General features: G+C 45.9%; 1 protein-coding gene across 1 annotated transcript; it reads left to right on the forward strand.

Annotated features, from left to right (window-relative positions):
* Positions 1–9,840: 9,840 nt before the first annotated feature.
* LOC8037656 (probable U3 small nucleolar RNA-associated protein 11) lies at positions 9,841–16,263 on the forward strand. Its single transcript, XM_029966055.4, has 8 exons — positions 9,841–9,974; positions 10,102–10,163; positions 10,259–10,361; positions 10,496–10,609; positions 10,698–10,791; positions 13,060–13,187; positions 14,261–14,371; positions 15,965–16,263. Exons 1-8 carry the CDS (start codon positions 9,915–9,917, stop codon positions 16,052–16,054), a joined length of 762 nt encoding a protein of 253 aa, XP_029821915.2. The 5' UTR covers positions 9,841–9,914; the 3' UTR covers positions 16,055–16,263.
* Positions 16,264–16,865: the final 602 nt, after the last annotated feature.

A 16,865-nucleotide genomic window follows, 5' to 3' on the forward strand; every position in this document is an offset into this window, starting at 1 on the left:
ACATTGAGCTTGGCGCTACCGACGCTTCTATACAAGCGTGACTCGACAATTGCTGACAAGGAAATGCTCGTCGTCAATTGACACTTAGCTCCTCCCGCATTGAATACATGGCAAAGAAGTTTGTCACATCGCAACTTCTGCCCGAAAGAAAAGCCGAAATTTCCATAAGTTCTTAAATTGTCGGATATGACCCGGCAAATTCAGGCGATTGATTAATTTGTTCTATCCAATGTTTACAAAGAATCTTTTACAAATTTAAAATCGTTCGCTGAGAACCGCATCACGCATTATGCGCATCTTACGTCCGCAAAATTAAACATACAAACGGCAGTAAATCGTACGCTGAAGTCTCACTGACTTACCAGATTTAAAACTTTGATCGCGAGGGGTTCTTGCGCGTTTCGCGTCGACCGAGTGAGTAAGCAGGGATTTAAATGAAACGACTCAGGAAGCAAGCCACCGCTTCCTCCTGCCAGTTATTTTGAGAAAATTTTGTTTACTGGTTTACCAAATTCAAAAACGAATCAACTTGAAACTAGTAAGAGACCAGCACTCGCAAAACACATTGGAACCAAAAGGATGCAGGGAGCCGCTTTCATTCTCAAATTTCGCTTTCCTATTTTCAATTTGATGAGACGTTCTTTTTACAGTTTTACTTTGTCCGAATTGTAACCAAAAAAAAAAAAAAAAGGCACCCTATTCGCCGTGGTAGATGTTGTAGTGGGGTAAAGCGCTGGATATTCTATTTCCTTCATCCAGTTTTTTTCTGGTAGATAACAGCACACCAACATCCGAGCACTTCGACGCCCCAGTGCCAAAAGTGTTTATTAGCACGACTACGCCTGCCACGGTTTCAAGCTTTGGTAAAATGTCCTACTACCAAATAACACTTCACCAAATAAACAACGCGTGAAACAAGCTTTGCTGCGCATTACCCAAACAGCGCATGACGCGAGCTGACGAGCCGAGGGATGCAAGATCTGCGCAGTCTATCCCAATCTGTCCTACCTGTGACGTCACAAACGATAATAATGATAGCTAGAGAAGCGCCCCCTATAGTTCGCGCACGCCGCCACTTGGGATAACCAGACCAAGGGGGAAGAAGAACGCATTGATTTTTTAACACTCTCCAATCGGCAAATTCAAGAACTTACTTAGGACGCCTTCTTCGGCAGGAAGTCCTCCTGGCACATATTTAAACAGCTCAGATGTGGCGTAGTGTAGCGATGTAGCATGCGCTAGAAGATGCAAAGGAATTTTCGTGGGAAAGAGCGAAAGTTCAGACGAAGTACGGAACTGATAATGTTAATAATAATAAAACAAGGGCCCGCCGATTACTATATCGTTCTGTCCCTCGGGTTGTGCTGGACCCGCACGCATGAATGTGTCCTGCTCTTCTCCCACTCTTGGATAAGTAAACAAAAAGATACAGGACATTAATTTTTGTGGGTGACATCCTGGCATTAATGCAAGGGTGACGTCATGCGCACAATGATGTAAGCGCATACCGGCTTGGGCAGTATCTCAGGTTTTTTTTTTTCATTTCATTTTATTTATTTACCTCAAGGGCGTCTTTGAGAACGCATTACATGAGGGGGGTAGGTGGTACATGCATTTGTAACAACATAGTAACACAATTTTCCAAACACAATCATTGGTATAACAAAATCATCGCAATCAGCCCAGCACAGTTTACAAAAAGGGAATCACATCGTACGTACACAACTGCAATTTTGAACCGGACGTAACTATGTATAAAACAACAATTTCAATATGGAGAAACGGAAAGCGACTATGAAAACAACAAACAAGCATGTACGAGTACTATTCATGCCACAGGCGCTCGCACATTGATTTAAATTCAACGGGATTTGTGTTAGTAACCATCTCGTCTGGCAAGTTATATTCAGTAATCGATAATATTAAGGGTGAAAACAGGAAGGAATTAGTGTGTGACTGGTATTGCTGCACCTTACAGGAATTATAGGTTCGAGGAGAAATATAATGTGCGGAATGACAATAGGTGTTTTTAAAGCACGAGTTGAGTATAAGTCATGAAAGTAACATATGCGGTAAATATTGCGCCGGGTAGACAATGGAGTGAGACCCAAATTTGTTTTTAAAGCTGAGACACTAGTTTGAAGCGAAAAGTCGTTTGATATGAACCGGGCTGCTTTGCTTTGGACAGATTCTAATTTGGAAGAAAGATAATTTTGATGCGGATGCCATATGATACGTGCATATTCTAGTTTAGGGAGAATAATTGTTTTATATGCTAGCAGTTTTGTTGAAGTGGGGGCCAGGTGTAGGGTGAACCTAGAGATTTAAATGAGTTGGTGACTGAGTTATCGATGTGTTGTTTCCATGAGAGAGTTTCAGAGATGTTTACTCCTAAGTATTTGTATAGTGAAACACATTCAAGTTGCTGCATGAGTAATGTATATTGGCTGTATGATTTGTTTGAATTCGTAATAACGGTCATTTGTTTACATTTGTTGGGGTTAACGGTCATCTGCCATTCTGAGCACCACGAAGATATAGCATCAAGGTCATTTTGGAGGACGTTATGGTCTGTCGGGTCTAAGATTTTTCTATAAATAACACAATCATCTGCGAATAGGCGGATAGTTGAGGTAATCGAAGAGGGAAGATCGTTGATATAAATGAGAAAAAGAAGGGGGCCGAGAACGCTAACTTGGGGGACGCCTGAAGATACTGGGACTGAGTTAGATGAAGAACCATTCACCGAAATTGACTGTTGTCTATTTGTTGGGAACGAAGCTATCCATTTTATTACTACAGGGTTAATCTGGAGGAGAGAAAGTTTTAGGAGTAGTCGTTGGTGGGGGACCGTATCGAATGCTTTGGTGAAGTCTATAAATATAACGTTTGTTTGCAGTGAGGAATGATTATTAAAATGAAGATCCGTGACAAACTCAAACAGTTGACTAGTACATGAGTGGCGCTTTCTAAAACCGTGCTGGTTGGGGAAAAAAAAAGTTGCGTTGATTCAGGTATGAGATAATATTAGAATAAATAACGTGTTCCATAAGCTTACACGGCACACTGGTGAGTGAGATAGGTCGGTAATTTGATGGATATGATTTGTTGCCTGATTTGAAAATGGGTTGAACTCGGGCGAATCGCCAGTGTTGTGTACTCGCCACTGACTGGTGGCGCCGCCGCCTGTATGCCGGGAATTTGAGGGCGTTCGACAAGTCTGTGCTGCCCGGGAGGACCACCGGGTTTCCCGCCTAGCCAAAAGTCATGTTAACAAATAAACAGTAAAACGTTCATCGTTGGCTCCGACCAATTCGTGCGTACATAACATGGTGTCAGAAGCTAAGTTCAGCTTCACGCGCCGCTAGGCAAGACGCTCGGCAGGCACACGAGCATCGAACGTTCGGCGTTGCCACTCGCTGTCAACTCAACGGATCACCGTTAGGCCTACAGGTCGGAACAATGAACGCGTCTTCACAAGCCTCTCAACCGCCGCCGCAGCCACCACCGCCATACCACCTTTCAGCACCGGAGCCGTTCACGTTCGTACCTGAGCACTGGACGACCTGGAAGAGACGATGGGAGCGTTTCCGCACCGCCTCGGGCCTACAAGGGAAGACCCAAGCCGAGCAGGTAAACTCGTTCGTTTACCTCATGGGACCCAAGGCAGAGGAGATTTTCGCCTCCCTCCCCATCCCTGCGGACAGGACGGAATCCTATCCCGATGTTGTCGCGGCATTCGAGAACTTTTTCATTGTGAAGAAGAACGTCGTGTACGAGCGCGCAGTGTTCAATAGCCGCTCACAGCGTGAGGGAGAAGCAGCAGCGGATTTCATCACGGCGCTGTACGCGCTGGTGGAGACGTGCGACTACGGCAACCTCAAGGATGAGCTTCTCAGGGATCGCATCGTCGTCGGTGTGAGAGACAAAAGACTGTCCACTAAGCTACAGATGGAAAGCGAGCTCACTTTAGAGCGAGCGGTGTTGCTAACGAAGCAAACGGAAACTGTTGGCCGGCAACAAGAAACCCTCAAGCATTCTACCGAGACAGCGCCCGCTGAGACAGCACATGTGGACAGGCTGCAGGCCCCACAACAGAGGGCTAAGAAGTTTCACCCAAAATGTCCACAAAAGCCTTCGGTGGATCAGCCACACGCAACCCAGTCATGTTTTTGGTGTGGGAATGCAGTCAAGCACCCGAGGCAGCAATGTCCTGCAGCCAAAGCTCGATGCAACAAGTGCGGAAAGCAAGGTCATTTTGCATCAGTCTGTAAAGCCAAGCGACTCCGGCAAGTCGCCAAGCTGAATGAAAGCACGTCGACAGAGGCAGACTTCTTTTTCGCAGGAACGGTCAACACTGGGCAGAAGAAAAAGCCGTGGAAAGTCAACGTCGTCGTAGGCGGTCACAACGTCGAGTTCCGCCTAGACACAGGAGCGGACGTTACCGTGATTCCAACAGGTTTACTGGCGAAGCTGGACAAGGGGATAACACTCCAGAAACCCGACATGCTCCTTCTTGGACCAGCGAAGCAGCGACTGGACATCGTGGGGGTGATGCAAGCAACAGTAGTATACAATGGGAAAAGTACCGTGGCGAGCCTCTACGTCACAAAGGACCTGGACGAGCCTCTTCTGGGCTTGGACCTCATCGAACGCTTCGGTATCCTGTGCCGAGTGAGTAGAGCCGGAGCAGAGCCATGTCTCGACCCAATCAACGAGTTCCCAGAGGTGTTCCAAGGTTTGGGAGAAGCCCCCTACACTTGCAAAATCAAGCTGAAGTCGCCGGTAGAGCCTGTGGCAGTCACATCACCGCGACGCATCCCAGTTCCACTCTTGAAAGCTGTGGAGCGTCAACTCCGAAAGATGGAAAACGAAGGAGTGATCACCACTGTCAGTGAGCCAACAGATTGGTGCTCGCCAATCGTGGTAGTACCGAAAAAGGATGGTGACATACGCATCTGTGTGGACTACACCATGTTGAACAAGAGTGTGCAGAGAGAGTATCATCCGATTCCAAGTGTGGAGCCAATTCTGGCTACTTTGGGACAAGCTAAGTACTTCTCCCGTTTGGATGCTTACTCTGGCTTTTATCAAGTGAAACTGCACCCCGAGTCAACACTGCTCACCACCTTCATCACTCCATTTGGTCGGTTCAAGTTTAACCGCCTCCCTTTCGGCATCTCCTGTGCTCCTGAGCATTTTCAAAGAATGACTCATCAACTCTTGGAAGGACTTGACAGTGTGGCTTGTCATATCGATGATATTCTGGTGTGGGCCAAGACCAGGGAAGAGCACGACAGTCGCCTGCGTGAAGTCTTAGGCAGACTGAAGGAAAAAGGGATCACGCTTAACCGTGAAAAGTGCGTGTTCGCCCAGGAAACTGTCAAGTTTCTGGGACATGTGATCAACAAAGACGGTGTCACCCCAGACAAGGAAAAGATAGCGACCATCGTAGACATGCCACCTCCAACAAACGTCACAGAACTCAAGAGGTTCTTAGGAATGGTGAATTTCATCGCACGGTTCATACCGAACCTGGCGGTCAAGACAGGACCCCTGAGAGATCTGCTTCACAAGGATGTTCCATTCAGCTGGGGCAGCACGCAGCGACATGCTTTTGAAGATGTAAAGAATTGCCTTACATCACAACCAGTGCTCGCACTCTACTGTCCAACAAAGGAGACAATCGTGTCTGCTGATGCCTCAAGTTTTGGCCTGGGAGCGGTCCTGATGCAGCGCCAAGAGGACAAAAGCCTGCGAGCCGTCGCATATGCATCGAAAACTCTGACAGAGGCAGAGAGGGGATATTCTCAGATAGAGAAAGAGGCCCTTGGCGTTACGTGGGCATGTGAGAAGTTCAAGGACTATCTCATCGGTCTAAGGTTCCACATTGAAACTGACCATAAGCCACTCATTCCCCTCTTCACACGGAAGCCAGTGGATGATCTTACGCCAAGGCTACAACGGCTGCGTCTCAGGATGATGCGCTATGACTACAGCATGCAACATGTGCCCGGCAGGGACTTGGTTGTTGCTGATGCCTTGTCTCGTCAACCACTGCAGGGACAGGACAGCTCGCGCCTCGCAGAGGAAGTCGCCGACTTTGAGCAAGCCCTCATTCGGCATGTGAGTGTCCCAGACGTATGTCTGCAGAGCCTTGCAGATGCACAAGACCAAGACTCTGTTTGCAGAGCTCTGAAGAACTATGTTCAAACAACTTGGCCGAAGACGAAAAAACAAGTGCACCAGGAGTGCTTGCCTTACTGGCAGTTCAAGAACGAACTTACGTTGCATGAGGGAATCCTCATGAGAGGGCAACGATACCTGATACCTGTTCCACTGAGATCCTCAGTGCTAAGTTCTCTCCATGATGGTCACGAAGGCATCATCAAGTGCACAAGACGAGCCCAGCAATCCTGTTGGTGGCCTGGTCTATCAAAAGACATTGCTGACACTGTGGAGAAATGTGTGAGTTGTATGAAGCAGAGGCAACCTCGGAACCAGTCACTCATGCCAACTCCCTTCCCTGAGCGACCGTGGCAAAGAGTAGCCATGGACCTTTTTTATGCTAATGGCAAGTGTTACCTGGTTGTGACGGACTACTACTCCCGCTACATCGAGATCGCATTGCTTGAAAATCAAAGACCAGAGACTGTCATTTTGAAGTCGAAGTCAATCTTCGCAAGGCATGGGATCCCCGAGACAGTTGTGACGGACAATGGACCACAGTTTCGCTCTGAATTTCTGTGCTTCGCAAGAAAATGGGGTTTCAAGCATGTCACCTCAAGTCCCAAACATGCCCAGAGCAATGGCTGTGCAGAGGCCGCAGTCAAGATTGCGAAGACTAAACTGACAAAGTCATCTGATCCCTACAGAGCACTCTTGGCGTACCGAGCAACACCTTTAGAGAACGGCTTCAGCCCTGCCGAGTTGTTGTTTGGCCGGAGACTTCGGACACATGTGCCAATATCAGCGGAGCTGTTGAGGCCTTCTGTTCCAGATCATCATCAAGTCGAAGACTTTGAGCGCAAGGCTCGAAAACGCCAAGCGATCAACTACGACAGGCGACATGCTGTAAGGGATCGACCAGAGTTCCAGCCGTCCCAGAGGGTGTGGATCACCGATCTGAAGCGTGCAGGGACAGTGCTCAACAAAGCGGAAACACCTCGTTCCTACTGGATTGGCACTGACCAGGGCATAATTCGCCGCAATGCCAAGTTCCTCGTCATCGATCGTCGACGATGCAACATTGAGGAGGACCTCATCTCTCTCGGCAGTTTGCCCTGTTCGCCCGAGCTCCCTGACTGCCCAGCCAGTCAGCCAGCATCACTCCAACAGTCAAGGTCCGGACCAGCCTCTCGATCTGGAAGGCCCTTGCGACCACCGTGCCGTTATGGCTATGACTGAAAGGGGGAGATGTTGTGTACTCGCCACTGACTGGTGGCGCCGCCGCCTGTATGCCGGGAATTTGAGGGCGTTCGACAAGTCTGTGCTGCCCGGGAGGACCACCGGGTTTCCCGCCTAGCCAAAAGTCATGTTAACAAATAAACAGTAAAACGTTCATCGTTGGCTCCGACCAATTCGTGCGTACATAACAGCCAGTCAGCTGGTACATCAGCAGAATTTAAACTTGTTGAAAAAGAGCGCTGAGTATTTTTGATGCTGAGTGCGGTGTCATTTTTAGTGGATTGGCCGGGATACCATCATTTCCAGGGGCGCTATTAGAAGACAGGTTTTGAATTGCCTTGTGGATTCCTTCCGAAATGAATAAGATTGGAGGCATGCATATTTCCTGATGAGATAGAGAGTAGGATGGCAGTGGAAATATTTCACGTGTAAATACACTGGGAAAGAATGAATTTAACGAATTGGCCGTCTGGTCATCACGAAGTGCCTCCCCCTGGTCGTTTGGAAACGAAGGGCTATTCTTAGTTTCTTTTGTATTAACTATTTTCCAAAACTTCTTGGGGTCCGTGGAAAGAATGTTAGGTAGGGTGACGGAAAAAAATGTTAATTTTGCTTTTTTTACTTCGGATTTACACAACTTTGAATGAAAGCGATATGATGACCAAGCAGCGAAGTCGTCCAGTCTTTTTGCTTTAAAGTATAGTCTTTTCTTTTTGTTTAACATACGTTTTAGACTGTTGGTAAACCAAGGAGATGCAAGGTCAGATGGAATAGCAGTTTTTGGCACAAAAGTGTGAAGTAATTTTATTAACATGTTTTTAATAAGGAGCCAGTTTTCACTTGCGGTTCTCTCGTCATGAGATGACATGTAATATCTTATGTAAACTAGGCTGGTGAGAGGAGTACAAAAAAGAATGACTGTTAAAAACCCCTGGGTGGTTAGAGTGGCGGCCGACGTTTCGCCATGCGACTTGAATTTTTACCAGCTTATAAAATGGAACTTGACTTGCACTGACGTCACCTCAGCTGCCATTGTGGCGGTCTTGCTGCTAAGCGCGTACCTTCGGTACCATTCAATTCTCACCACCGAATGTTTTCTCTTCGTCAAGAACGAGTATACGAATGACCAGTTGCATGGTGAGGTGACCTCAAGTGCAAGACGCGTTTACAAGCCTTGTTCAACAACTTGCCCAATCTGGTAAGGGCCTAGTTCTCACAAGTGATCTACCCCGGGTGGTCTACCTCAAGTGATCTACCCAAAGTGGTCTAAGCCAAGTGGTCTACTCCAAGTCGTCTACGCTAAGTGGTCTACCCCAAGTGATCTACCCGAAGTGATCTACATCAAGTGAGATTTGAACTAGTCATACTATCCCTTTCATTCGTGCTTCGATAATGCCACGTAGTACGGGTATCAACTCTGTTTCAATGTTTCCTCTCCACAGGACAAAACGTCATAGTCTGCAGTCCGCACCGATGATTATGAACGATAACAAAGAATGAATAAAAACAACAGTGAGCACCTTCTGCTTAACGCCTTTAGTTTAGAAGAAAGAGGAAACGCAAGTGGAGCATTGTATTCTGTTACAATGAGAGCTCGTCATCGTCGTATGTACATTTATTGGCGGGCGTCTTTTGGCACTCATCAGTCGGTTAGAGAAAACTTGTTTGCTTACCGAGCGCGATGAAGCACAAGCGTTGATTGCGCGGCGGAGGCACCAGACCGCTGCCCGTTGTTGAGGAGTATTTTAGAGTCGTCTTCCTCTGCTTTCATGTTCTGGGCTCATTATTCAACGGCGTCTCCGTCTCGCGAGTCACTCAAAGAAGTCGAACCGATTGTTTCTCCCATTATTATTCATTTTTTTTCTTCTGACGTATGTATCAGTCATAAGCCAGGAGAAGGCACTGGGAAACAGGAAGCATTTTAGGATCATGGATAAAAACGCGTAACTTGAAGAAATTGTATGCGTTCATAAGTTATGAATGCGTACAATTCCTACAAGTTACGCGTTTTCAGCCAGAATCCCAAAAATGCATTGTATTTCCCAGAGCCTTTGTATTTCCAAGCTTATATGGCTAAAATATATAATTTATTTGAGCTCGCACTAGAGAATACAGTCACTACTCTGCTTAGAACAGCCCTGATAAGCCCCGAGACATGCCGTCATTCTTTCAGATCTGAACGGTAATGCGTATAATATCTATTCGCAGAGAAGGCCCAATAACCAAGTTAAAAATATGAACGCTCTGCTGTTCAAGTTTAAGCAGAAAGATTAAAAACTGTAGGCTGTGCAATTGCTAAAAATTGAATATAATGGCGCGTCCAATTTTCAGTTTCCTACACATGCCACTCGGACGCACGCAAACGTCCGATAACGAAACCGAAATCGATTCAAAACACGTTCTTTTGAGTTGCCGATTGTCATCGACACCAAGAATGGCTGCCGCCACTGTGTAGAAAACGCGTGTTTCAGGGAAACATTCGGCGTGGAACTTATTATTTTAGGACCATGTCGTCCTTCGCGAAGGCTGCGAAAGCTAGCCAACGGATTCACAAAGAACGCCAGCAGGTAAGGAGGCTGCAGAGCTGCCCATAGTTTTCACACTTGCGGGTCAAAGCTTTCGACCCAACTACCGCAGTGGCGTGCGTGTGCACTTCGATCGAATGATGCTGACGATGTTTCGTAAAACTTTCAGCCGGAATCCCGGCGCCACTTGGGCGTGTTGGAAAAAAAGAAAGATTATAAATTAAGGGCCAGGTGGGTGCAGCCACAGAAACTACAACTGAACAGCCACACGCTGTTCAGCCGATCCCTTGCCGAGATCTTGACCTTTTGTCTGCCTTCATTTGCAGAGACTACCAGAACAAACAGCAGAAGCTCAAGCGTCTTCAGCAACGAGCCCTTACCAGAAACCCCGATGAGTTTTATTTTCATATGATCAACTCTAAGCTACAGGTAAGTTTGTCATTATTCAGGGCAATTTCAGCACGTTTGTCGTTGAACGATTATGGCAGATGTCTCATTTCTACGATGCGTATGCTGACTTACAAAGTTTAAAATATGTGTCCATTTTTTTTTTTTTTTTTAAGAGAGGCGAGCACCATGAAAAGCTTAAAGGCGAAGAATTTACACCGTCCCAACTGAAGCTGATGCAGACGCAAGATCTCAACTATATCACCTTGAAACGTGTGGCAGAGGCGAGGGTGAGCGTATTTCCTACGATAATGGGTAAAGGGCTAAAAGTCACTCCTTGCAGTCAGTAAAGATTGTACTGTCGTTTATGTGATTCAGAAAGTTGACAAGCTGCAAGCCAACCTGCATCTGCTGGGTGACGACAATGGGCCCGTCAATACCCACACCTTTTTTGTAGACTCTAAGAAGGAAGGTGAGTTGATGTCAGAACGTTTTAACCGAAATTTTTAGGATAACAGAAAATTCTATGTGCAGGCTCTAGTCATAATGCCTTGCACGTGACATGATGCTGGGGTAGAACGGGGCCCCACACCGTGCTGCTAGTTGACTTTGCACCGCACAGATGCGCTTACGAAGGCATAGGATGCCGCTGACTGCCCAGACATGCGCTGACATGCACCATATTTTCAACGAAGCTACATAGTTTTTTACGGTTGGACATTGAGAAACGACCAGAGCTTACGATGAAGATGTTCAGCCAGTACGCGCGGAATTCTTTGGTGTGGGTGCAGTGGCGCTACGAGCAGAAAGTTCCAATACGCCGCCGACAAAGTTTTAACACAAAAAACTGTCACGTTGGCATAACAGAAAAATAAAAAAAAGCTTCGTTGCACGCTTTAAAATTTGATGAGCAGCTCTAGGAGCCGCTCGTAGTAAAATTGTTATGGTTTAGCGAAGTACTGGTAGACAATGCAATGTTGTCGTCATAACCTAAACCCTGAGACGGAGAAATAAAATAACAAACAAGATGACTGTCCTTGTCTCAGGGTTTAGATTGTGATATTTCCTAACCGGCTCACTTGCATACTTTTGCTCCTTGTTAAGCTTACCGTGTTACGGATGGCACAAGCCTATGCTCCGGCGGCGGCGGCATCTCGGCAAGCGTGTACACAAGGGCCACCGACGTCGCCGTCTGGCCAAGTTTACAGCGCGACACTCTCGCCCTTAATTGGCAGAGAGTCTTGAATGTACGCTCGAAGCATGGAAACAGCAAGATCGGACAAAAGGCAAAGGGCATTTACATCACGAACGGGCAAGGCTGATGCAAAGGCATGTGCGAACATGAACAATGGTAGAAAAGTGCTGTCGCTCGCCACTATGAAATGCGTCCCGCAAACTCGGTAATGCGCAGCCGACCCCTTCCCTGCCACTCATACTTTCTCTAACTTGACGGCTACTCTGTCGCGGGGCACGCCGACGAAACAGTCATCGGGATACGTAGCAATTGCTACAGCTGAGCGCAGCGCAGTTTACCGTGGCTCCTGCTGCAAATGGCTGTTGGCTCAAACTCGACCACCAACATGGTGGTTACCAGTGTTCGACGTCATCACGCGACGTAGGTGCAAGGCATGTATTAGTGCCTTCCCCTGGCAAATAGCGGGTGCATGCTTGCCGAGTGGATTCTTGTGCCCCCCGTCAGATGCGAGCAATCTTTTCTAGTGCTGCTGGTAGATCTGGAGCCAGTGGAGGAGCACGTCAAGCAAGCCGGAGAAGTTCTCTGCGCTGCCTTTTCTAGAGAGTTTGATATGTAGTCACTCGCAACATTTCAGTTTCAATATTTTTGTTAGTGGCGTTGTGGCAGCCACAACAACGTTTGCGCCAGTGGCCCTTGACGATAGAAAGTTATAATAATAGCAAAGGGACGCGGTGCTGTTACAAGCCTCATTACTACCATATTTATTCGAGTAATAGCTGCACTGTTTATGAAAAAAGCCTGAGGGTTCGCTTTTCCGCAAAGCACACGGATTGCAATCACTGCAATTGACAGCATGATTCCAGCGGTTTGCAGGACAGAGATAACGTCTTTGCGCAAAGATACCATCTGTGTAGATTGCATTTGTATGCAGAATCGTGTTCTCGATCTAGTTATCCGCTATGTTATTTATGCGCAACGCAATAATTGGCTGTATATGTGTTCTGTGGGAAAGTAGACGAAAAGGCCTTGTTCATAAATAGTGCGGCTATTACTCGAGTAAATACGGTAGCTTTTCGAAGGTCGGTGAAGCGATACCACGCAATGTGCCGAGGTGTCGACGTTCTCGCCAAGCAGCCGGTGGTGCAATTAAAATGTGTAAGAAGTCGCCTTTACTTGGGGCTACGCTTATTATTACATTTGAAGAGTATGTTGATTGGTTACCTTGTACTCTACAGCAGTAAATACAAGCCTTCATGCTGTACTTGGGGCTGGCGAGGAATTGGAGGGTGGCAGTGGTAGAGAGAACAGCCAAAACAGTGCCGCAGCAGCGGTGTTGGTAGCCGCACGGCGGAAATGCCAGCAGTCGGAGCAGCTCCGTCTGCTGCATTGTGTGCCCCTAAGGGTCGTCGCTCGGTTGCTTGTGCTGAAGCTTCATAAGCTCCTCCCCTGGCTATGCTACTGAATGCAGGATACCCTTGTTTTGGTTTCCAATTATTTGGTAGGACAGCTGTTACATAGACATTTTCCATTTGCTCTTCCGCACAGTGAAGAACTTTGACTTTGCCAAGAAACTTGGCACACACCCTTCTTTGCTGGACAGAGCCTTCAACCGGCCAAGACTCGAAACGCTCAACAAGGAATCCCTCGGCGAGGTGCCTGATGAAGTTATCCAAGTAAGCACTTCTGAACACGGTTGGCACTTTTGCCCCTTACACGAGCGTTTCAAATTGATTTTTGTTAAAAAGGCACTGACACGTCAAAAACATTTTTTTTTTTTTATCTGAAACGATGGAAAACGATGCCTGGACATTTCTTTAAAAATTCGAAACTTGGGAATCCAGTATTCATGAAGTAAAAAATCAATTTCAAATGCCGAATTTGAAGTTCCCGCACGATCCGCGCCAGTGCAGTGAAGTCAAATATTGAGTGGCTGTCTTGCGAGTTGAGTTTCTTTCATGCTTCTCCTGCCTCCGCTCCAAACCGCCGTTGCCGCCGCGACCCAATGTGTCGTGTTCGCCAGTGTACGAGGAACAACCAGTTTCCTCCGTGCATGCCGTGCCGCTTATTGCTGCGAGCAGACGACGCTTGATGTCGCGCCGGCTCTGCATGAAAGGCTGCCCCGGCGGAGTCACAGCCGAAACTACGATACACGGACACCAAACCCAATTGTTTTGACTGTTTGACGATTTCCTTTTCGAAGTCTGAGAGATTGTAGGGCACCTGAAAACGTCCACTTCGTTTAATTCCCCGACTCGCCAATCATCCTCTGCTACGTCAGTCAAGCGCCGCCATGTTTTCTGAGGGAGGATAAAAATCCAGGAGGCACCATCACACTGTACTCCGATTTTTGGTATTTCTAAAACAAAAGCCGTAGTGCGTTCGCAATTGCATTAAAAAAACATGTTTTACGATTGCTGTTATTAAATGTTATAGAAATGTCGCCTACAAAGCTTCTAAATTTCATGATATTTGACGTCACGAATCAAAAGAAGCGAGAAGGTGAAAAGCGGGAGAGATAAGCGCCAAAAATAAAAAGGAGGCGTGCGTATGGGGAAAAGATTTTTTTTTTTTTTGCATTGCGGTATTTTTTTGCATGTCTATGACTACTACTTGCATCGTTTTAGACAACAAAAAAATATGACCTTTAGATAATCCAGTCACCATTTTTCTAAACCCACATAGTACCTTTCTCACCTCATGATGAACATAAAGGGTGTGATGTCCATGTTCTGTCTCTGCTTTTCAGGAGGCTACGAAGGAAATGAAGAGGAGCTATAAGGAACTCTCAAAGCGTCTGATGAGGGAAAAAGAGCTCAAGGTGGTCGGGCAGAAAATGGAAATAAAGAAGAAACTGCTCGTGAGTTACCTTTCTTTCAAGGCATCACCTGAGGAAAAGAGTGCATTGACTGCTAAGTCCTCAAATCCTCTGTTTTGACACACACACCAGAGCATTTTGAATGAAATTAATTCTTTGTCTTTTGTCGGGAGTTTATTTTGAAGTTTTAAAGCACAGCTCTTAGGCAGCCCGTTTCCGGCTTGAGCGGCGTCGGCGTAACCGCGCGGTGCATTATGGGTAAATTTCCCCGCTAAATTTAGCGCAAAAACTTCCCCGCTAAATTTAGTGGAAAACATTTCCCGCTAAATTTAGCAGAAAAATTTTCCCGCCAAATTTAGCAGAAACTTTTCCCCGCCAAATTTAGCGGAAAAAATTTACCCGCTGAATTTACCAGGAAAATTTCCGCGCTAAATTTAGCGGGAACATTCCCCCGCTAAATTTGGCGGAAAAACTTTCCGCTAAATTTAGCGGGAAAAATTTCCCCGCTGAATTTAGCGGGAAAACTTCCCCGCTAAATTTAGTGGAAAAAATTTCCCGCTAAATTTAGCGGAAAAAATTTCCCGCTAAATTTAGCGGAAAAAATTTCTCACCAAATTTAGCGGGAAAAATTTACCCACTAAATTTAGCAGGAAAATGCCCCTGCTAAATTTAGCGGAAACAATTCCCCGGTAAAATTTTCCCCTAAATGGGAAGCGAGCAGGAGAGGAGGAATGGCATAGCCTCCTCTCCGTACCTTCCCCACCTCCTCCTCAATAGCTGCGCTCTAATTCGGCGTTACAGGAATTTGTAAACGTCTGTCTTTTTTTTTTTTTTTTGGGACAACTAATGAGAAGTATTTACTGCTCTCTGAAGGGGACTCACAGAAGGCATGACAAGATGAAAGAACCCCCCCCCCCCCCCCTGTCACATTATCCTGCAAGCTTTGGCAAATGACCAAAACAGAAAGAAAATTCTCGATTACCGTAAACCAACGATCAGAAGCACATCAATGATAAAAAATAATCGCTGTATTAAAAGATAAAACCAAGGAATTGAAAACCAAACAGTCATACTTGAAGCGACAAAATAATATACATTCACTTTTCTAAACTTGGGCAAACACTTCACTTGCCTTGCAATATCAGCTCCCATGAGGTTTAAGTTTTATAGTAATGGGAGCTATCTCTGATATTTAGCGAGTAAATAGAAGTAGTCTTTATTGATGAGAGTTGCTTATATTTGCCCCAAGACTTGAAATGAAACCTCTTTGTAATTTGTTGTGTAGCATCTCTCGCGTAAAATTACTGTGACTACGCAATTTGCTATTCTGCAGATGTTACGTAAGGCACATGACACAATTGTTCTTTGAAGGACTGCTTTTGAAGATAATCAGGTGCCTACAACTTTTATAGAAGTGCCTTCAGCAGTTTCCAGCGATTTGCCTTGAGATAGAATGGAAGAAATGTAGACCACCTTTGCATTTTGCACCCGCACTATCCCACTGTGATGTCATTGTTGTGTGCAATAATTATTTCCCGAGAATTTTTGAAACACACTTTCTTTTTACAAAGCATTGAGGCAAGGAGACTAAACTTTTTCAACTTAGGAATGTGTTTGCCTTGATTTTTAATGCAGGACAAGAAGCATCCACCCATGAAGAAGGTGAAAGAAGGCACAAAAGAGTCTGCTCCAGTCTACCTTTGGAAGAAAGAAAGGAAGCGGTAAATAAAGAAGACACATTTGGTTAACAAACAAGCTCACTGTTTCAAGCAACCCCCATCTGCTCTTGAATGGTGCTGCATTTTCATAACAACAATTTACGACTCGTAAGTGATGTTCTGAATTTCTCAATTTGCTATGAAACATTATCTAGTTTGGATTTATTCCAAAGTCTCTTTTTTCTCGTTCAGCAATAATAAATCTATCCTTGCCTCGCAATGGTCTTTGGGCACAACAGGTGCCGTAGGTTATTTTGAAAAATTAGCAGCCACCTGGTTAAAGACTCAATTGAAGCATGCTTTTAAGCGTGCGCCCGGGTGATACCGTGATCACAGGGTGCAAGCTTAAAAGCATGCTTCAAAGGCTCTGGTAGTGCGAAACACGGTAACGGTTAGCTAGAAGTCCTTAATACCCCTGCCCAGCAGTAAAGTTTAGAGGGATTGTCCGGTAGAATTTTGTCTTCCAGAAAACTATTAAATTATATTGTCATTGCTTTTAGGAATATCATCCGCACAATATCCAAATGATTAATCCTCCACCGCTCAAGTAATTCAATTTTAAACGGAGCCCAACTGCTCAGATTGCCCCTGCAAAACACAGCGTTTTTGTTGGCAACAGCGGAAGCTCTGACAGAAAGAGCTACGTCAGCTTTTGATGGCTGTCTCAGTAAAATACCTTCGTTCTAAAAAAGATAAGGTTTACAGTATTGAGAGAAGCTCAGTTCTTCGACAATGACTTTTGTCCGTACCATCAACCATGTTGATCAAAACCGGGAATACGTCAATGCCCCCGACTCTGACGTTACCATGCCTGATGT

The sequence above is a fragment of the Ixodes scapularis genome, unplaced genomic scaffold (assembly GCF_016920785.2).
Source record: "Ixodes scapularis isolate PalLabHiFi unplaced genomic scaffold, ASM1692078v2 PGA_scaffold2__306_contigs__length_199485367, whole genome shotgun sequence".
Taxonomy (NCBI): Eukaryota; Metazoa; Arthropoda; class Arachnida; order Ixodida; family Ixodidae; genus Ixodes; species Ixodes scapularis.